The sequence below is a fragment of the Pelodiscus sinensis genome, chromosome 6, assembly GCF_052426305.1.
Source record: "Pelodiscus sinensis isolate ZL-2025 chromosome 6, ASM5242630v1, whole genome shotgun sequence".
Lineage (NCBI taxonomy): Eukaryota > Metazoa > Chordata > Testudines > Trionychidae > Pelodiscus > Pelodiscus sinensis.
In genome coordinates this window covers 81,179,811-81,202,522 of record NC_143057.1, presented here as the reverse complement: position 1 = coordinate 81,202,522, position 22,712 = coordinate 81,179,811, and the positions used below count along the sequence as shown (strand labels likewise).

At 44.3% G+C, this 22,712-nt stretch overlaps 1 protein-coding gene across 1 annotated transcript in view; it reads left to right on the top strand.

Moving 5' to 3' along the window:
• The first annotated feature begins 276 nt into the window (after nucleotides 1-276).
• ATG10 (autophagy related 10) overlaps nucleotides 277-22,712 on the top strand; it is a 201,478-nt gene continuing 179,042 nt past the window's right edge. The window contains exon 1 of the mRNA XM_089779325.1: nucleotides 277-465. Coding sequence (XP_089635451.1) covers nucleotides 301-465 — 165 coding nt within the window. The 5' untranslated portion in view covers nucleotides 277-300. The remainder of the gene's footprint in view (nucleotides 466-22,712) is intronic.

Below are 22,712 nucleotides of genomic sequence, written 5' to 3'. Positions count from 1 at the left end.
GCTGTCAGTCTGCCCGAGAATACATTTTTGGAGAGTCCCATTCGGAAACAAAGAGGGAGTTTTCGGGCGCGGAGAAGTTGGGTGACCCAAGGGGCCGCAGCCCAAAGCAGCAGGGGAGGCGCTGCTCGCACTTCACACGCAGCCTGCCTGCCTCTGCTGTGCGCAGGCAGGATGGAGCAAAGTAACTTGAAAGCTCCCCACTCGGCTCCCTTGCCTGCAGCTCTCCCCCCCCCCCAACGCGCACACACACATCCAGCGCCAGTGCTAAGAGCCGTAGCTAGACTACAGTAATTCCCCAGCATGGGCGGCTTGAAACTGCTCGGGCTGAATAGCATTTGCTGTTCCGTCCCCGCGGCCGCCTCCCGCCGTCCCTGCAAGAGCCGCTCTCTCGTTCTCCTGGAAGTTGTGCTGACACAGTCTCGCTGCCACAAGAAGTTTGTCAACATCAAACTTACCCTGTGCGCGGTACGTTCACCTTCCGCCAGCATTTTCTCTATTAAAACAGCAGCACCCTCTCGCCATGCCAATGCCTCTTCCCTGCCCGGGAGGCAAGGGAAGCATCGCCTAGGCAGAAATGGCGCATTTGATTGTCTGCAGCAACTCGGTCTGAGCTGGGGGGGGGAGGACAAGAAGAACCCATAGGTTTAATTGCAGTTTTTGTCACACAGTTTGAGGTAGATTTTTTATATGCATGGGAAGTGGCAAGCAGCCTTTGCTTTTTAGGAGTGGAACAGAGGTTACATGGAAATAGTGGCATGGCAAAGCCAGGGATGTTCACACACAGACATATGCCTGCAAACCATTTGCTCGAGCCACCCTTTGAACAAAGAAGGGTCGAACATAGCTCTTCTTCTTGAAAATGAACATAAATATGTCAGAGTGGAAATTACTGTCATTTGTATTATGCACGAGCAATTACTCTGCCACCTTGGTTGGCTATGCAGCATAAAACTTCAACCAAGTCATTTTCCTAATCAGAGACACGAACAGGTTTGCTGCAAGTTACTGCTGCATAATTTTTAGCTTTTACTGGCTTGATGCACTTGGAGTTCCCCCAAGGCTTTTAAAGAGGAAGATTAACTCTTTGCATTCCTAAGAATGCATGCTGTGCATGCACAGCCCTGTGCAGTATTGCAATCTACTTGAAAATAATGGGCCTGCTTGCAAAGATAGGACCCTGGGCATGCATGAAGTCATGACCTGAAGGGGTTAAAGAAGGAAGAAAATGAAACAAGCATTCAGTTGGTTCAAAACTGTGACACTGTAAAACTATTACAACTGTTCATCCCTTCCCCCATTTAACTTTTTATTTAGGTATTTTTAGCAGTCTCAGACATTTGTAACTACATATAGAGAGAATGTGTGCTAAATGTATGGACTTGATCCTGTGAGATGCTGAGCATTCTGGACCAATCTAAGGAAGCACTTAAAGCAAATGTTTACCTTTGAAGAACTGAGTAGTTTCATTGACTGAGTGCTTAACATCTTACAGGAATAAGACCCTAACAGAAGATTACAGAAATCTCTGTGCAACACCCATATCATCCTTGTTAGATTGGTGCCACCAACATGCCATACATTCTTCTACTAATATTTAACAGAAATCCATCAGTGCCCAATTAAGATGGTGCAAAAAAGGACTAGAAAGAGAAATGAAATATTAAAAGGAAGATGTTTGTGGGCATGTGTTTGTTGGAGGAGAGCCAAGAAAGAGTATTTTGAGTAGACTCAAAGAATGAGATTTCCATCAGTAGCTGTCACTAAACATCAATTTTGGCATACGCATACATGGAGGGAAAATATTTCCATTGATAATCAATTTACAGATAGGTAAAGTAAGAAAAATGCTGCTTGAGGACTGTGAGTCTGATTTAAGATTATTTATTTTATATATTTTGACACAAGCTGATAATTTAAATTATTCTTTTGAGCCTTCCCATAATTTCCCACAGCTGAAAATATAAATGGATAAGATTTGCTATTGCCCATCAAAATAATACTAAACAAATTCTGGTAGACCTACTTATTGAGAGATATGTCAGGGCAACCAGTTTATGAGACAAAAATCTGTCAGATACGGTCCATTCTTGCCAATGCATGAAGTGATAGTCCCTTCCAGTCCTATATTTTTATGGTTCCGAGGACTGAGACAATCAGCTTTACTTATTTTACAGTAGACAGCAAGTCACTGTACCTGACCAACTTTTAAAATGAAACTTTTTCATATTTCGGTAACAAAGGACAATTTCTGATTCTGTAAACTAAAATGGGAATACTTGCCCACTCTCCCACTTTATATAAAGAATGGTGTTATTTTGATTTGGAAAACACTGTGTACAGTCTGTATACATAAGGTTTTTTGCAGACTATGAGGAGGAAGAGGAGGTTGCTTGAGGGTTTGGAACATTTATATTTTGGGGTAATATTTTTGTATTTTATTATGTGACTTTTACATTTATGGATAGGTGCCCAGAGCATAGGATGGGTTTTTATAGATAAGTTTATAAATACAAAGACATACATTTTAATTGATTGTCAACTTGATTGCTGTTAAGGTTCCTTGAACTCATGCATAAGCATTGCCTGTTATGAAGGTGGCCACACTTACCATTTCACCAAGCCACATATGACAATCTTTAGCCCCACTCCTGCTGAAGCCCTAAAGCCCTGCTCCCTCCCCACTGGGCAGAAGCCCCTACCCCACCATCTCCCTGCAAGACAGAGGTCCCAAACTCTCCCCCCACCATTCTGGGAGGCAGAGAATGGGGGGAGATGTTGCGGCTTGAAAGCTGCATTTTAATGGTAAGCTGCAGTAAGGCTCACAAGCCAGAGTTTGGCCACCTCTGCCCTATTATTTTAAATGCATATGCTACTACTATTAATAATAATAATAATAATAATAAAATGTCATTGAAATATTTCAAGAGATTGGTGTTGCATAAAGAGAAACCAATGAAATATACCTTTCTTTGCTATGAAAGGAACATCTTATTGTCAAGTACATTCCACACTTGAAGTTTCAAGATGAACAAATTGACCTTTTTTCTTTTAATATGTTTCTGATTTAACACTGTTGAATTTTGTGGGTATGGTTTTTGTTTTAAATCTTAACCTGACATGATGTCTGAACAATCCAAATAACAATTGTGGGGTATGTCTGGAGTGGAGAAACAGACATGACAAGGTAAATTTTCCAAATACATTTGTAACTTGAATGTTTAGGGTACACTGTAAAGTATATTTTATTTTAAAAATAAATCTTAGTTTGTTTCTTGGGATTTTGCCATCTCATCCAAGATAAATTATATTTAAATCACATGTTTAAGAATCATAGAATCATAAATCTGGAAGAGACCTCAGGAGGTCATCAAGTCCAGCCCCCTGCCTAAGGCAGGACCAATCCCAACTAAATCAACCCAGCCAGGGCTTTGAGACTTGAAAACCTCTAGGGAAATACATTTAAAAATTGATTTTTTATTTTATAGCGTAAGCAAAATATCTGTATTGTATGGGTAATAGCCACAGTTCCCAGAACTGATAGGAAATTCACATACTTTAATGATATAACTCAAATCTGGGCTGTCATTTATTCCATATTTCTCATAATATTTTTTTATTTATCCAAATTCTATCTATCTATCTATCTATCTATCTATCTATCTATCTATCTATCTATCTATCTATCTATCTATCTATCTATCTATCTATCTATCTATCTAATCACACTGACTTCAGTGGTGCAGCATTGGTCCTATAAAGAAGGAGAGGACAAGAGTGAAGGATCATAGAAATCAAGATCTTCCATGGTACAAAGAGACTAATAATGTTCATGCTTTTCCAAAAATTTCTCTCCCACTTTATTTTTCCTCCTTTGCTACTACTAATAATCTGCTGCTTTGTTGAACAGTCCGTTTGTATAGTATTGATGCCAATTTTAACCTGAGATTACTTTGCCTGAAGTTGAAAACTGTTGATGTTTTGTAATCTGTAGTGTTTCTACATGTTTAGCAGTACAGTTAATCTATATTTATGTTTAGTTAAATATGTATAATGCTAAAATAGACAAGAAAGGCTGCAAACATAGATTTGAAGACTCTTGTAAGAATTATAATTTAAATTAACTAGAAATATATTTAATATTCAAAATGTATTTTCTCTGAAAAACTGCATATTAGTATATTTTTTGTATTATTTCTACAGACATTTCTTCACTTACAAGGTAAAAATATTAAAGTCAGTTTTGATGTCTCACAGTTTCTGTATTTGGGTGTACGTGGGCAAATTCAGTTCTTTATTCCTGCTTATATTGGTTGCCATTCTACTTGCAATTAATCATGTGTAGTATTTTAAGCATTACCCTCAGTGATCTAAAGGAAATTTAAAATGTTTCTTTTTTATAAAAGAAACATTTTGGCTTATTTTAAATTATGGAATTTTGTAGATAATGCTCCAAATGACCTCTTAGTACAGGCATGTCAAACTTGAAGCCTACTGAGGGCAGTACAAATGAAAACTGATAGCTTTCAGGGCCACCAAAGAAAATGTATTTTATCAGAAAGTCGTAATTATTTATTATTATTATTGATTATGTTTTAGGTATATTTTATAATATTTTTTCAGGTCTTTTTTTAATGTAATACAATAATTTGATGTATAAAATTGTTATTTGCTCATATAAAATAATTTTTAATTTAAATATAAATTTAAGGTACTTTTTAATTTTTTATATAATACATAACTTGTTTTGTTGAAATAAAAACAAGTATAGACCGTGGTTAATCGAATAGAACACGCTTCTGTGAAAATTTCAGATACTTTGTAAGTTTGAGATTTTGCATAAACATGTAATTATTCGTGCAATTGCAAAAATTGACATTTATTTATTGATATAAACTTAATATACATTTTGTGATTTTATTTGGGAATGAATAAAACAAAAATATTAACAAAATAACCCCTTCCTCTCCCCCAGAGCCAGGCACTCCAATGCCCCCATTCTGACTCAATCCTCCTCTGCTCCCCCAGAGCCAGGCACCCCCAACGTAATGCCTTCCCCTTCCCCCAGGCACTCCCAGCCCCCTCAACCTAACCCCTCCCATTCTCTCAAAGCCAGGCTCCCCCAACCCAATGCCTCCTCCCCTCCCCCACCTGCCCCGTGCAGAGCAGCCCAGCTGGCCGTGAGCACATGCTGGGTGCAGAGTGGCCAGGTTGGCTGTGAGTGCATGCTCAGAGTGCCCAGTGCAGAGTAGCCCGGCAGCTGTGACCATGTGCTGGGTGCTGTGCGCAGAGCGGTCCCAGCCATGAGCAGTCGCTGCGGCACAGAGCGGCCCGACCGGCTGTGATCTGAACTCAGCCACGTGCTCCAAATGGCCAGTGGGCCACACTTTATTCCTTTATAAAAATGTACTGGCAGGACGCAAAAAATGTCAATCGGAACACATGTGGCCTGCCAAATGCCAGTTTGACATGCCTGTCTTAATATGTGGCTTGCTTAATGAATATATACAAGAAGAGAAAATAAGCATCTGAATGGTGGATTTAATGTTTCAGTGGCTCTTAAAAGTGTGATTGTGGTCAGAAAATTGATGCTATAAAAATATATTAGAGTTCTATATTTCTAGTCCATTAATGATGCAGCTCCAGACAGGATTGTACTAACTGCCAGGAGTACAAGCTCAACCCTGTATGTAAAAATCCTGCTACAGAACTGTCTTTTTGCAAGATACAGTATCACCATTAGCAAGTCTGGAATAAGAAACAAAGTTGAGCATTTTGTTCATGATGATATAAGACCAATAAAGATCCATTTTGTACTAGCCTAAATTCCTGTTCCTGCCCAACTCTTTCTATGAGCATTAGATCTCAACACTGACAGTAGCAGTAAACTTGATTTTGTCTATCAACTCAATAAATAACAACATACCAGAAGTATTATGGGCAATACCAAGGTGCACTATTCACAAAATAACTTTTCTGACCATTTAAATACGTCAATATGTAATATATCAGAAAAATACTTAGTAGCATTTTCCATATGATTCTCTGTCAACCATTATTGAGCACAGGCAATTGTTTCTGAAAGGTCTTGGTCACTCAAGACTGTAGATCACTAAAAAGGACTGTGAAATACTATATTTGGGTCCATGATTGTACTGTAAGGATGGATGATCAAATCTTACTTATCTTTGCTGCTCTATAACTGCAGAACCTGACTCTGTGACCTGAACATACACTGTGCCAGAGAAGTGCTGGTCATATCCTAAAAAACCCCAGCACCGGCTCCGTGGTGCTGTTTCCCCTGCCCACGCTGCTGCCTTTATCAGAAGCAGCAGCACAGGGGGGAGGGGCTGTTACAAAGTAACCTCTGTCCACAGGGAGCTCAGACCCCCGTGGACAGGGGCTGCTGCCAGATCAGCCACAGAGCAGACAGAAGCGCACTGTGGCAGCTGCCCCCTCCCTCCCAGCAGCCTCTGTGCACAGGGAGCTCGGACCCCCCCCCCCCATGGACAAGGGCTGCTGCCACCATACACTGTGCCTCTGTATCAGAGGCAGCAGCGCAGAGCGGCAGGCAGCCAGTTTGCAAGGGGATCTGCTTTTTAAATTGGCTCTCCTTGAGGACTGGCTCCCATCTGAAAACCCACACTGCTGCCTCTGGGAGTGGGAGTGGGGCCAGATTGCACTGACTGCCGGCCCTGCCCCCAGGGATTATAGAATAGTTGACTAACTGCTAATAATTCATGACGTTAGTTGACTATTCTATTACCAGCTATCTAACGCCCCTATAACGGACCTGCATATTCTTTAATACTGGGCCCGTGGACTGTACAATTGAGACACTTAACAGTCAGTCTATAGCAGTGCTGCATCATTGGAAACATTCTCTATCAGAGAACAAGTAAACATGGCTCCCCCTGGACTAAGTTGGAGAACACTGCTCTAAAGCAACACAGTTGTTGTTGCACAGTAATACTCCAGGGATTAAGAGTGCTCCGAGACCCTGGGATATTGGGAGTATTATGATTCATATAATGTTCTCACATTGTATAATGAAAGTATCTACACATTAAAAGTGTTTCAGTTAAAAATGAGAAAGGTTATATCAAACAAAAAGCCTTATTTAAAAAAGGACTGAAGTTGAAAGCATGTTTCATTGGATTTCAATATTATGCTTTCTTTATACAAATTCTAGACATTTTACAATACCCAAATATTAGAATGTCTGGAAATAAGTAGTTAAATGAATAGGAAATGAATAGTTAAATGATGTAGCTAGTTCCCCACAGCCATATGAGTATTCATCACTGTCTCCCCCACCCAACTTATACACCTACCCAACCTTAACTTCTGCCCATTGTTTTGTTCTGTAAAGATAATAAGATGCATTCTGTTTTTATGTATTGTGAAATATGTAATAAGGATTTCAAAAGACATATAGCTCCAGGGTTCATTAATTTATGTCAGAATTCTGTATGTTCTCTCATAAAGTAATGTGTTGGTGGAGAAAAAGAACATTTTATATGAACTGAATTGGAATGATTGATCTGTTTGGAGTTATGGAATGTGTTGATTATATGATGTTGTAGGCTTAGGTAAATGTAGGTAGACTAGCAAGTTTGTATTTTTAACTATACTGTTTCACATTTACCATATGTGGGGTCTTTTTGTGATGAGTAATGTTGTGGTATGTGTTAGAATTATATTGAAAAAATATTTGTTGAATAGAAAAGGTATTTTTTGACTGAAGAGAGCTATCACATTAAAATGTAGAGACATGTAATGGTCACATATGTCTACACAAATTTTAATGATGTAAATTATTAGTAGTGTAAATCGGGGGAATAATATGAGGATGAAAGATTATATAGACATGGCAGAAAAACTAGCTTACCCACTTGTTCAGGGTAAGCATGTTTGGCTGGGCAAACAGTCAGAATGAGGTTAGGAAGCCTTTAGCTCCTCCCATGGAATTGAGCAGGAAGAACAGAACATTATAAGTGCTGCTGGTGGGTTTTTTTAACAAGAACGTATGAGGAATTTGGAGAAAAAGAACATCTGAACTAAAGATGTTAAATAGCGACTAACTGATTAATCACTTTGCATCAATTATTCGATTAGTCGATAGTGCGATTCTGCCTTTGAAGTGTAGCAACAGCCCTAGGGCTCTTGCTACACTTCAGAGGTGAAAGCGTGTGGAGCCTGGGATCAGCTGGGGACTCCAGCTGATCCTGGGCTCTATACAGTGCTGCTGCTTTGAAATGTCTTGAGGAGCCTGACGCTGGGCTCCCCACAGCATTTCAAAGAAGCAGCGCTGCAGGGAGCCCGGGGTCAGTGGGGGAGTCCATAGCTGCCGCATTGAAATGCTGGGGGGAGCCTGAACATCTGAACTAAGGATGTTAAATAGTGACTAACTGACTAATTGAATAGTCAATGCATTTTGCATCAACTATTCGATTAGCTGATAGGGCGATTTCGCCTTTCACAGCTCTAGGGCTCTTGTTACACTTCAAAGGCAGAATCGCCCTGTCAACTAATATTGACCGATAAAGGCAGAGAGTGGGGGGGGGGGGACGAGAGGGGGGAAGAGGGAGTCTGTGTGGAGTTGTCACAGTAGAGACAGTATTGGGGGAAACCAGCTTTTAAGCCGGCTCCCCCCAGAACAGGCTCCTGTCCTCCCCTTGCTTCCTCTGCTACAGAGGCAGCGGGGGAGTGAGGAGTTCTCGACTGCTTGTGTACATCCCTACCCTGCTTAGAACCCAATGGTCCGAAGTAATGTGGGGTCAGGCATAGCAGAAGTGGGACAAACAATTCCCAAATTGGGGGGTGAAAACCAGAATGGGTGCTGGTATGAGGTCCCCGGGTTTACTCTCAAAAAAGGGGCTTGGGTCCCTGCTGGTGTTTGGAGGGCCCCTGCTCTTGCTCTGGCATCATCTATTAAACTTGCCCTGACACTTTGTTGGCTTCTTTGCATCGAGGGGCAGTGTAGACATGTGAGGGAGGCTGGAAGGGCTTCTGTTGTGGAGCAAGGGTGTGAATACCCAGGCTCTTGAGTGTGGCCATGGTATCCTTCAATCTGTGCAGTGCATAGCATCCACTAACAACCCTGCGGAGTCAAAGGTGTTGCCCAGGCTGGTGTTTTTGAAATGGAGTTTGTAATTCAAAATGGAGTCTGCTGATCCCTTTTCACCTAAACAGTGTCTCTTCCCACCAAAACCACCCTGAAGAAGGCTTTGCACTACACTCTTTGGCCTCTGCACATGGCACCAGACCTATGGACCCCGCACTAATACCATGTGTGCGCATCCCAGTTATGCACCCGACCCTCTTTTCCTGTGCACACCGCCCAATTACTTTGCACCCTACATGCTAACCCAGTTTTCCCACCTTGACATCTTTATAAACCCTTCTCTGAGGAGAGATCGGGTTGTTTCTCCTTCGTCTGTCTATGTGCGTCGTTGTCTACCCTGAGGAGCCCATTCATCCATTCCTGCGTGACCTGATTGGGACTATCCAGATCCAGTGGTGTTACTTCGAGGTGTGAGGGAAACCTCCTCCTTTTATCCAGCACTTTGGGATTTTGGATTATTATCACGGGTCCTGCTTATAATGGACATTCAGACAAGGACTGGTGTCTACCAACTCTAAGCCTCAGTTCACATGGAAGGCGAGGATTGATCCCGAGCACTCTGGATCCTGGATCGCCAGACCATCGTCGAGGGGGATCTCCCTGCTGTCCTCCCTCAAGGCTTCCCATTAGCCACGAGGTAGAAGGTCGCAGGTATCTATCGCCACCTTCAGACCTTTGTAAAATATAACCTTCTGTGTACGGGATCTTTCCTATCTCCTTTTCTTCTGGGCTAGGGCGGGACATTTACTGTTTTATTGTTGGTTGATACGTGTTCACATCTTTTAAAATATATGGTTTGGCTCTAAATTCTGTCTCAGACCTGATTTGTGACTAGCTGTTCACCAGTGATAGATATGGGTACCAGGTCGAATCTGGTTTCTGTGAGGGAGGCGCATTAGGCTTTAATTAATTGCCCACAGCAATTGTTTACCTCAGCCTTCCGGGTAACAAAGGGCAAGTCCTGGATGGTGATCTGTACTTCAGGTGGAATGTTGAACATCTGTACTCACACCAAATGCCTCATGGTGATGGCCATGGCCACAATATGGGCAGCCAAGTTGTTGGAAACCAGGGCTGCTTATAGTGCTGTATGGGAGACCTCCCTAACCTCCTCGAGGATGGCAGTGAACTCAGCACGAGAGTCCTGGGGTAGCAGTTCCTTGACTTTAACTAGAGGTGTTCCTATCCCTTTTGGGTGACCCCCTTGGCCTTGAATGGGATGGAGGCTGGCATTTGCCACAGCACCTCTATAGTGTTGATAATGGACTTAATGAGGGGCAGCACCACTCTCTGCTGTGGAGGATATCCACCATGGGATCCAAATCCTCCACCCCCTCCTCTGCCTGTAGTTGCAGATTTTGTGCCATCCTGTGTACTGTGTCCTGGTAGACCCTGAGATGCAGGATATACTAGATGCCACCTTGCTGTTCCAGCAACTGTTATGAGTGATGAGAAGAAACTGAGGGTATGTCTACACTACCCTCCTAGTTCAAACTAGGAGGGTAATGTAGGCATACCGCACTTGCAAATGAAGCCCGGGATTTGAATTTCCCGGGCTTCATATGCATAAACTGGGCGCCGCCATTTTAAAATCCCCGCTCGTTCGAACCCCGTGCCGTGCGGCTACACGCGGCACGAACTAGGTAGTTCGGACTAGGCTTCCTAGTCCGAACTACCGTTACTCCTCGTGGAATGAGGAGTAACGGTAGTTCAGACTAGGAAGCCTAGTCCGAACTACCTAGTTCGTGCCGCGTGTAGCCGCGCGGCACAAGGTTCGAACGAGCAGGGATTTAAAAATGGCGGCGCCCAGTTTATGCAAATGAAGCCCGGGAAATTCAAATCCCGGGCTTCATTTGCAAGTGCGGTATGCCTACATTACCCCGCTAGTTCGAACTAGAGGGGTAGTGTAGACATACCCTGAGAGGGTCGGGGGTCAGCTGTGCCATATATACATTGCTGCAGCAGCACCACTTTAGGGGATTCCACTGCTGGCTCTACAGATGTCACAAGGGTAAAACCTTTCTGGAGATCCTGCACGTGCACACATGTATTGGAGCGCACATGAGCAATCACTCCAAGGACTGGGACTGGCATCTGGGAGTGGCAACTAGGACAGATTAGATTGGATAAGCACACAGGACTGGCTGGGGAAAAAGACTGGGACTAAGAACCAGTTGGTCTGGAGAGGGAGGGGAGTAGTGAGGGAGTTCAGATCTGATGGAGAGCCAAGATATGGGGGGACAACTGGGGCTTTCAGTGTTCAGAGACTGGAACAAAGAGCTGGGGATGGGATGGACAATGATATGGAAAAAGTAGCTTAGGGTGGGAGATTTGGATTGGGACCCAGTGGAAACAGGAAATGTGAATGGGGGTATGTCTACACTACAAAGTTAATTCGAACTAACGGACGTTAGTTCGAATTAACTTTGATAGGCGCTACACTAGCGCTCCGCTAGTTCGAACTTAATTCGAACTAGCGGAGTGCTTAGTTCGAACTAGGTAAACCTCATTCTACGAGGACTAAGCCTAGTTCTAACTTACTAGTTCGAATTAAGGGGTGTGTAGCCCCTTAATTCGAACTAGTGGGAGGCTAGCCCTCCCCAGCTTTCCCTGGTGGCCACTCTGGCCAACACCAGATAAACTCGTCTGCCCCCCTCCCAGCCCCGAACCTCTTAAAGGGGCACGGGCTGGCTACGGTGCCCGTGCCAGGTGCAAGCCTGCCAGCACCCAGCCAGCAGACCCTGCACCTGGAACGGCTTGAGCCAGCCACCCGATGCCCTCCAGCCCTCCCCCTCTTCCCGGGACCAGGCTGGCGGCTCCCGGGAGCTTGCCCGGGACCGGAAGAGGCAGGCACCCGCCTGGGCTAGTGCGGACATCGTGGACTTCGTCCCTGACCTCCGCACTAGGAACAGGAAAGTGGCCGTCTAGAGCACGAGAGCTGCCAGCCTGACCACCCAGGAGCAGGTGTGCATGAAAATCAAGGTGGTCCACTGAGACCCCCGACCCTGAGCCCTGAGTTTACAATGGCCGTACTGGGTCAGACCAAAGGTCCATCTAGCCCGGTAGCCTGTCTGCCGACAGTGGCCAACCCTACGGACCTTGGAGGGGATGGACCGAAGACAGTGACCAAGCCATTTGTCTTGTGCCATCCCTCTCCAGCCTTCCACAAACTTTGGGCAGGGACACCACTCCTACCCCCTGGCTAATACCACTCCATGGACCCAACCTCCATCACTTTATCTCACTTCTCTTTAAGCTCTGTTCTAGTTCTAGCCTTCACAGCCTCCTGCAGCAAGGAGTTCCACAGATTGACTCTTTGCTTTGTGAAGAACAACTTTCTGTTACTAGTTTGAAGCCTGCTACCCGTTCCTTTCCTTTGGTGTCCTCTAGTCCTTCTATTATGGGAACTAATGAAGAACTTTTCTTTATGCACCCTCTCCACCCCACTCATGCTTTTATAGACCTCAATCCTATCCCCCCTCAGTCTCCTCTTTTCTAAACTGAAAAGTCCCAGTCTCTTTAGCCTCTCTTCATATGGGACCTGTTCCAAACCTCTGATCATTTTAGTTGCCCTCCCCTCTCCCACCCTCTCTCTTCCCCTCTCCCACCTCCTTTTCCCAGTCTCTCTGAGTTTTGTTCAGTAAAGAGAGATTCTATTTTTGACCACACATTTTCTTTATTTCGTACATCAGGAAGGGGGGCTAGGGAAAGGTAAGTGGAAGGAGGTGAGGGAGGAATGGGGTACGAGCCCCCGATGGGGAGGACTGGTCTGGATCTGCGGGCTTCTGGGGGTGGAAGCTCTCCTGCAGCCCCCCAATTGCCCCCTCTCCTCAGATGGCAGCCTGCAGCAAGTGCAGCTGGTCTGATGGCCGAGTGCTGTGATGTGCCCAGTATGGGTACTCCGGGCAATCCAAGCCAGGACTGCTTTGCAAGCGGGGCACCCCTGAGAACTGTCTGTCCGGGGTGGGGGTCGGGTCCCTTTAAGCACAGCCCTCGGCTAGCCTGAGGCAGCAGCTCCACGCTCTAAGTCCTCATCTGATGCCCTGCCGGCACTGCTTCCGGCCATCCTTAACCCCGGTTCAGGGTCCACTTAATGTGGACATGCTAGTTCGAATTAGCAAAACGCTAATTCGAACTAGTTTTTTAGTCTGGATGCGTTAGTTCGAATTAGCTTAGTTCGAATTAACTAATTCGAACTAAGTTAGTTCGAATTAGCGCTGTAGTGTAGACATACCCAGGGTGACTGGAGAATGGGGTGAAGTAGTCAGCAAATAGATTTATGTTACAGGACAGAAGGGATCATATTGTAGGGAATAGGTAGAAGAGTCTATATCCACTGCAGAACACTTCCAGGACCTAGAATGGAACCCAGGATTCCTGAGACTCAACCATTCCTTTACAGTCAGCAGGTATCTGTGAAACCCACTGGGAAAGAGCCCCATTCCCTTCTAGCACTTGTCCACACAGAGATTGACAGCTTACTACTGCTATCAGTTACTGTTAGATCAAGGGGCAGAGGCCTATGTGGCGGATCTAAACATTCCCAGCTAAGTTCCCTTAAAGCTGCACAGCCATAGTTTAAAGGGAAACATCTGTCCTGCAGCTGTGAGACACACCTCTCCCCAAGCCCTGAAGCTGCTGTGGTTTGGAAAGAGACACCCCTCGCTCAGCCCTAGCACGGAGCTGCCACAGCTCTAGGGCAGTTCTGCTGGGGCCTGCAGGGAAGTGGCCAGTACAGCAGCTCCAGCTTCTAAATGGGGGGGTCATGAGGCTCCATGTGCTATATCCAGACTAGCCAATGGGGTGGGAGGGCAAGGGGGAGAGGGAGTGTGCTAAAGTGAGAGCAGCATGCATGAGCCTCATTCCTCCCCCCAGAAGCTGGATCTGCTGGCCATGGTGCCCTAGGGCAGCTACTAGGCAGCCTCCCTTAGCACCGCTGACCTGGAACCCCCAGGAAAGGCCAAGCCCCAACCCTTCACCCCACCCAACCAGGAGACATCTTGTATATCCCAACTTCCCATCCCCAAAGCTCACAACCTCAGTCCAAAGCCTGTACCCCCTCCTGCACTCCAAACCCCAGGCCTGAGCCTCACCCCAAACCTGGAGCCCCCGTTTGCATCCCAACCCCCTCATTCCCAGTCCCACTCTAACCAGAGCCCTCCATTCCTCCTGCACTTCAGCTGCCTGTTTCAGCCCAGAGCCCCCATTGAAAGCCAAACCCACAATTAGAGCCCTTATCACCTCAACTTCATGTCAGCCCCACTTCTGCTACACATTGTCAGTGTGCAGAAAGACTTATGTGATACCTCAACTCCCTGTTGGTACACATAATAAAAGTCATTCTGCATATGGATACAAAAAATTAGAGGAAACATTGGTTCCCTGACAATTGAAGAACCATGTAGGTATCAATATGATGCCCCATGGTGGAATTTCTGGTTTTTTTTAGTATGCCTTTTGAAAACTCAGGAAATTACACACACAAAAGCTCAATTTAATTGACCATTATTAAGATTACAAAGTTAAACTTTCAAAAGTTAGGAGATGCCAAAGTTAAAGTGGCTGGTCAACTTCCTATGCCTCCACTTGTGTGTATGCAGTATAAAACAGTCTATAAGTAGTACAGTTCTTATTCTACAAGCACCTTGCACCATTCAGTGTATAGGATGAACCTGCTCTGGGATGAATGAGGGCTGTGCAGTAAAGCAGGCTGTGGTATGTTGACCCTCTGCTTCATTTGCTGCAGAAGTTGGAAGGTTTATCATACAGGAGATGGCAGGAAGAGTAGGGAGGGCAGCTGAATGCTGTCCTGGGGAATTAGATTCTATCCCTGCTTTTGCCCCTAGAATTCCTATATGATTTTAGTCAAGCAACATAAAGCAGGCTTTTCACAACTGGTCACTATGTATATTTCTCATTTTCTGGGTACCCTGATACTTTGAAGTTTGATTTACAGAAATGCTGAGTACTCACAGCTGTAGCTGAAGTAAATCGGAGCTGCCTTGAACATACAAAATACTACATATGCTAAAAATCAGCATCAATGGGTTATTCACATTTTACTTTAATCTCTCTGAGCCTTAGTATTTAATCTAGAAAATAAAGATACTAGCACCTCTTCACCAGTGTTCCCTCTAATTTCTTCCATCCATGTGTTGAATAAATTGTATTATGTGCATCAAGGCACATGCAGATGTGGACTACCAGTAGAAACACTCAGCCTATAGGGAACACTGCTCTTCACCTGATAGAAGTGTTGTGAACATAAATTACTTAATGTTTTTGAAATATGTATGCTCTGTAAAACTGAGTACCATAGAATAGCCCCTGCAGAAATTAAAAATTCAAACTTCAGGGCAGGGTTTGAATAGTTTGCAGTATATAAAGCACAGGGCTACATAATGAATAATGAGATTAAACCAAAACACTGAATAGCTGTTCATTAAATGAGCACTGTTCATACAATATAGGGGTGCTGTAGAAAAAAAATATAGCAGTAAAACTGTATAACAATACATACGCACAAATGAACTGAATTAAATTTCATAGGCAACTTCAATTCTGTCATTTCCTAGCTTCTGCTAGGGTTTGATTTGTAACCTTAAATGTATTTGTGTATGCATAATATGTATAAATGATGCTGCTGATGATTTAAGTACTGCTTTTTAGATAGCAAATTTTATTTGTGATTGTGTCACCTAGAGTCTTAGTTAAAAATAAAAGGTACACATAGTAGGACTACTATACCTTGTTAACTCATCAGTAGCCATTCCTAAAATACTAAGGCATTTCTCTTTAATGAAGCTAACAAAACAAACATATCTGGTATAAGAAATATTTCAAAAAAGATATAAGTACATTTTCAAAATGCTATAATTAAAAATTACTTTAATGATTTTAACAAATGCTCTATCATTGGCCCTTGTCTAAATTAGGGAGTTATTTCAAAATAACTCCCTTTATGTCAAATTAATATGCAGCACGTCCACATTACCAAGCCCATTATTTCGTAATAATGGGCTGGTTATTTTGAAATATGTACTCCCATTTTCCTTCGGGAATAACGCTAGTTTCAAAATAGTTATTTAGAAATAGCATTAGTGTGGATGTTCTGCTGATGCTAATTCAAAATAATTGGCCTCCAGAGGCCTCTCTCAGCTGCAGTTTTGACCACTCTGGCCTCACCTTGCATCTCCACTGCTCGCCTTCTCATGTGGAGCTTAAAACTCCAGTCAGCAAGAGAAGGGCTTCTTGCATGTTGGAGAGCAGTGAGAGCTACTGTGAGAGACAGCAGCCAGCAAGGGAGTCATGATGGACCCAAACTCTCCCTCACACTGCCAGCACTCCCTTGGTTGGCACGTGCAAGGGACACAGGAGAGCTCCGTACTGGACTGCTGAGGAGATCCTGAACCTCATCAAGGTCTGGGGAGAAGAAACCAACTTCCAGAACCTCTGTACCAGGAAGAAAAATGCAGAGGTCTACGGCTGGATTGCTGGCAGCCTGGCAGACAAAGGCCAGAAATGGACCCTGGAGCAGGTCTGGCTGAAGATTAAGAATCTCCAACAGGCCTAATACAAGGGCAGGAAATAGAGTAGATGCTCCAAAGCAGCACCACGCAACTGCTGCTCGTTTGACCAGCTGGATGCCATCCTCAGGAGGGGTGGAAGGGAGTCATGAAGTTTGACCAAGAGGGCAGGATGGGCAGCCTCCAAGAGGATGGGAGGGCAGATGAGTCCAATGAAGAAGAGGAGGAGAAAGAGGACAAGGCGGAGGCTAGGCAGGCAACCGTGCCTGCCAGCGAGGACCTGTTTCTCCCCGCCCCCCAGGATGTCTCCCAGGCTTCGGATGAACCTAAGAATGGCACTTCAGGTGAGTTCCATCATTTTCCATATGTACACACGGGGGCAGGTGCCAGGCCAGAGCACTCAGCCTCATGACACTCTGTAACAGGTTCAGTCCTGTCAGCGAGCGCCCCTTAGCAGCTACAAGGGGGCTCATAATAATGACCTCACCCACTCAGGATGAGATACAGTCCAACTGGCAGTCGAGGTCCAGGGTTCCCCCCTTGTCTGGAGTTCTTCCATGCCGCCACAGGCTAGCCTCCTGTTGCAGGATCTAGCCTTGGTTCCTTGAAAATATCCAGCTCCCACTCAGAGCTGGCCCAGGTGCTGATGCTCACAGCCAGTTCAGAGTTCTAGCCAGGTTGAGCTCCAGGAAGGAACTAATTGACCTTCACTCAGCAGCTCCTTATACCAGGATGCCAAACCCTGATTGGCTGCAGGGCCAGCTGCCCTTCTGCCCCGATTTGAGGCCCTCTCCATTGTCCCTGCTGCTGGCCAAGGTGCTGAATGGCCTCCAATGGAAGATGGGTTCTGTCTGCCCCATCACATACTCTCACACAGGAACCCCTTGGTCCTTCTCAGAAAGTTTCTGGAGAGGCCTGCCTTATTTCAGCCTCCATGGTGAAACTCCTTCCCATGACAAGCCACCACTAAGGAGTCTGGGGCCATGGAACCACAAAGCTGTGTCGCACACAGCACAGGTCATGCTTACACTTAGGCAGCATTTGCTCCTAGTCAAGAATGACGATGCGGAGGAGACTGATATTGTGCATGGGAGGAGGAGGAGGAGAACCCAGTAGTATTCTCTCCAGCAAGCGACATCTGCCGCTCACACACACCTTCCCCAACATATCCTCCCCCCTCCTCCAGCAGGCAGGGATAGAAGTTCTCTCTCTTAGAGATGCCGCCAGGACGCAGTGTGTGTGGGACACAGAAAGAAGCTGCCCTGTCCCTCTCTTGCCCACAGACTCCTAGCCTGGCCAGCACCTTCCCATGCCTGCTTGTCCTGGGCCTGTGGATGCAGTGATGCTCCCTACGTCTGTGGCCCTGCTGGAAAGTGCCTATTGTCTTGGTCTCGTTCAAAGCACATCACCATCGTCTGAACCGATACTTTTAGTGTCAGCTCAGAGATCAGGCCTAGGCTTTATACACAGTGTCTTCTGGGATGACTGCCCTTGTAACTTTTCTTCACAGGTGGGATAGGTGCGAGCTTGGCACGTCCCTCACTTTCCATGCCATCTATCTGAATATTTGGGATCCACAGGCAGAAAAGAACACACAAGGACAATGCAGCATGAGGCCATGTGCTCCTCTCTTACCTCAGTGAAGGACTACATGATGTCATGAATGAAGCGGGCCATCAGCCACTTCACCATTCCCCCATGGCTTCCCCTCCTACTCCTGCCCAGGGGCCACCAGGGCCCCAGAACACTAGGTGGTTGGACCTCTTGGGCAGCCGGAGCCTCCCAACCACCCAGAGACAGGTGCCAGTCCCGATGGAGCAGTAGTTGTCCAGCGTGGCAAGCTTCCAGAGGACGATGGCCAAGCACTTCTGCACAGGGACGGTGGATCACATGCGGGTGTCATGTCACTGAGGGCAGGGGCATGCCACTCACGGAGCTCAAGGAAGGTGGCCTTCCACATGTGGAAGTTCTGCAGCCACTGCTTGTCATCCCATAGCTGCTGGACGACGCAGTCTCCCGCTTCCAGAAGCAGAGTTCCACGGTGTCCAGGGGATTGAGGGCCATGCACATCAGCAGGAGTGCTAGGACCTGAGTGATCTGGGCCTGCGGTCCAGGCTAGTCCTTTTCCTGCTGAAGTAGCATGTGAACAGTCTGGATGAACTGCGCCAGGAGGTGCAACATGAGGCCCACGAGCTTATCACTGCTTTTCAGCAGCTCTGGCTCCACGGTGTAAGTGCTTTGGCATCCACAAGAGTAACCAGAGTATACCATGTGAGTTTGGTGTTCCGCAATGGGGTAGGCAGTGGAGAAGTGGCATGTGAGACATGGCTGTAGAGAGGAGCCCCTTTAACTATGTCTCTCAGCTAGCCACAGCAAGTAGTTACAGGAAGTGTTCACTCTCCAGGTGTCTTCCCTGGAGTTCTGCTGGGAGCTTTAAATGTGATACAGGAGCCAATCAGTGTGGATGTGCTATTTTAAAATAATTCTGTGTTATTTCGATGCTGCTTTGTCATGTGGATGTGCCATTTTGAAATAGTTATTTTGGGAGTTATTATATCAAATTTAGTTATTTTGAAATAATTTCCTCATGTAGACATGCCCTTGGAAAAGATCATGCATGTAATCTTTTCAGATTGGTTTATTTTTCGAAAAGCAATAAGGGGCAGGTAAGAGTGCAAGTTAAAAATCAAGCCTCCAGTGGGAAGCTAACTCTAACTTTAATTATGGAATGCTACTACAGCTGTTTTGAGAATGTTTTAAAGCAATATTAACACTAGAGCATAGGTAATTATGCAAAATGTATAAGGTTAATTTTGCAATGGGTTATTTTGGTCAGCCATTATAGTGTTTTCATATTCAATGAAAAATGGCTTTTTAAATACGTATATCTATACATCATATGGTTACATAACTCGGTAATTGTGCAAAAAAGCCATGTTCAATTTGTGATAAAACCTTAAGATGTCCTACCATTCTATTAATTGTTCAGAATAATATGTACTTATTGTATTGAGTACTGACACATCATATACCTTTGACAACCATTTTACATACTAAAATAACTGGCAACTCCATTAGCTACTAATTAGAAGTTCTGAATTTCTTTCCTGTCATTTTCCTAGTATAATACTTAATATGCTATATGAATAGATCTCTGCATATCCACAGATATCCGCTTTATATTTGTGAGTATCTGCATCTGCAGATGTGGATATCTGTGACTCATATTTGCGGGATACAGATGTGGATACAAATTTTGTATCTAGAATCCTGCAAATTTGTGGATCATTTTTGTAGATGAAGATGCATATGTAGATACCAATTTTGTATCCTTATAGGACTTGATGTATGAGAAACATATGAAAAAGATGAATACATTTAAGTGAAAGTAAATCTCTGCTGTTTAACCTGTGTAGACAAACTTCCAGTGCCAAACTTTAACATCAGTAATATGCCTAGAAAGATCACATTTGATGTCTGCAAGATATGGTATAGTTACACTATCAGTTGACTGATAAAGTGTAGCTAAATACAGCAATCTGACCTTATTTGTTTGGCCAATACAGAGCCAGTTTTGGCCCTGTTTTTCATGTTTGTAAGAGTAAATGTAAGGCATTTCAAAACAACACATATTTATATGTAAATTATGGGTGTTTTTTATTTCAAATTTCTTTGGAGCATCTTTACTCAGGACACTCAGGGGCTACGTCTGCACTGGCATCCCTTCCGGAAAAGGGATGCTAATGTAGCACATCGCAATTGCAAATTCCGCGGGGGATTTAAATTTCCCCCGCGGGATTTGCATTTACATGGCTGCCGCTTTTTTCCAGCTTGGGGAAAAGCCGGAGAAAAGCGCCAGTCTAGACGTTATTCTCCGGAAAATAAAGCCTTTTCCGGAGGATTTCTTATTCCTACTTTCAAAGACCAAATAAAAACCCAACTCACAGTTGTGCGAACTTGTCCTGCACACACTTACAAGAAATATGTATTACTGTGATCAAATATGTTATGCTAGAAACAGAAACACTCGTACAGCATGGATAAAGGACAAGTGTCTGGAAGACCTAGACTTTGTTGCTGATAGTGTGCTATTGAATGATACCCCTGAAAAAAACATAGCAAAAATAGCAGGCCAAGGAAGGCTTAAACTTAGGTATTCTAAAACAAATATCCTTGAAATCCAGGACAATCAGTAACATCACTTTAGAAGGCAAAAAATCAAGAACAGTTCATCTATATGGGCAGGATCATATTAACCAACAGTGACAGCAAGAAGGAAATAACATCAAGAAAAGGAAAGGCATCCATAGCATTTATTAAACTCAAACATACATGGAAAGTAAAGATATAATAAAACTGATAGATTTCAATTAAAATGTAATCTCAGTGTTAACATACAACTGCAAAAGCTGGCGATCCACTAAAATGTTAGATAGAAAACTGGATACCTTTGAAAAGAGGAAAGATTCTGGGCACTGGTTGGAAAGATTTCACTTTACAGGTCTGAAAAGTAATCAACCTGCAGCTCGTTTCCACCAGAATCAGAATGAAGTACTGGATATATTTGGGGCATTTACTTTAAAATCCAAGACATACTCTGAATTCTAAGACATACCACATGAGGTTGTCAAATGGAAGCCAACTGATGTGAGGAAATGTGAACCCACAAAAACCCTTAACAGGGAGGGCAAAACAGTTGCAGATAACAAATGAAAGCAGCAGCAACTGATAGAGAGGAATAGAAGCTACTGGTTTCTATCCTTTGTTCCAACATTGGCACAGGAAGGATGTAAAATAAAACAAAACCTATGATCTACAGAACACTAGTCTCTGTCTGACACCATCCTTTAAAGAATGCTCTTTATTGTTGTAGCTCAAGAACACAAATGTTGAAGAATGTTCTTCATTAATACCTTCCTATTTAATGAACTACTTATACATTTAGTTTCCCATCATGGCTTCTTTAACAAGAAGCTTTCTTCTTTCTAATCAACTTCCCCCCAATACCTTTAATAATGTGTGTGCTTTTAAAATTCATTGCTTTGGGAGTGACTGGGATACCAAACATTGGAAAGGCAGGCAGGAGTACTAGAAAGAAAACATTTCCCAGTGGAGAAGTGTCATTTTCACAAAAACTACATACCCATCCATCTCAATAGCTAGTAGAACTGGATGTCCAGAGAAGGAGGGTATGCTGCATGTTTCAAAGGGCAGTGAAGCGCCCACTGTAAAGTGCACTCTCTCCATCATACATTCCCCCAGGGAATTGCTGGCTGAGTAAGAACACTACTACAAGCAACAGAGTTTCTACAGCATTTTTGGCTGTTAGATTTTGGCAGGGGTGGAGGGAGGTTGAGACTTTATTTTGTTTTGTTTTAAATCTCAAGGACCGTTATCTAAAATGAGAACTAGCACTTGGTTGCCTAGAACAAGCTGATATTCCTAATAGGGAAGTTATATAGTATCAAAAATAAGCAGTTACACAACTATTCGATAGTCTCCAGGGGAGGGCTAGCTTCCAGTGTGCTCCGGCCCCACTCCCCACTCCCACCAGCTCCTGCCTGCTCCCTTCTCCCTCCACTGCCTCTGTAGGATGCAGCAAGGAGGAGGGAAGGCAGGTCCGTGGAGCTGGAATGCGTGGAGAGCCAGCTTAAAAGCTGGCTCCTTGCACGTATCAGTTTCCACCTGCTCTCCTCACCCTCTATCAGAGGCAGCAGCACTGGGGGAGAGGCAGATTCAGAGCTCATGAGGAGCTGGCTTAAAAGCTGACTCTCAACAGGCACTGGCTCCTGCCTCCCCCTGCTTTGCTGCTTCTGATACAGAGACAGCAAGGGAAAGGGAGTACATGTAGTCAACAGGATTAACCAATAAGACCAGATTTATCAATTAATTGTATAGTCATCTACATGTTGACATCCCTAATTCCTAAATATTATAAACCTGTCTTATCACTTTCTTAAAAAGACCGTATGTAAATAATGACGTTCCAAAGGATTTGCAGTTATGATATAGTTACGTACACACATTAAAGATTGAGTGCCAGCATACTTATGAAGTTTATG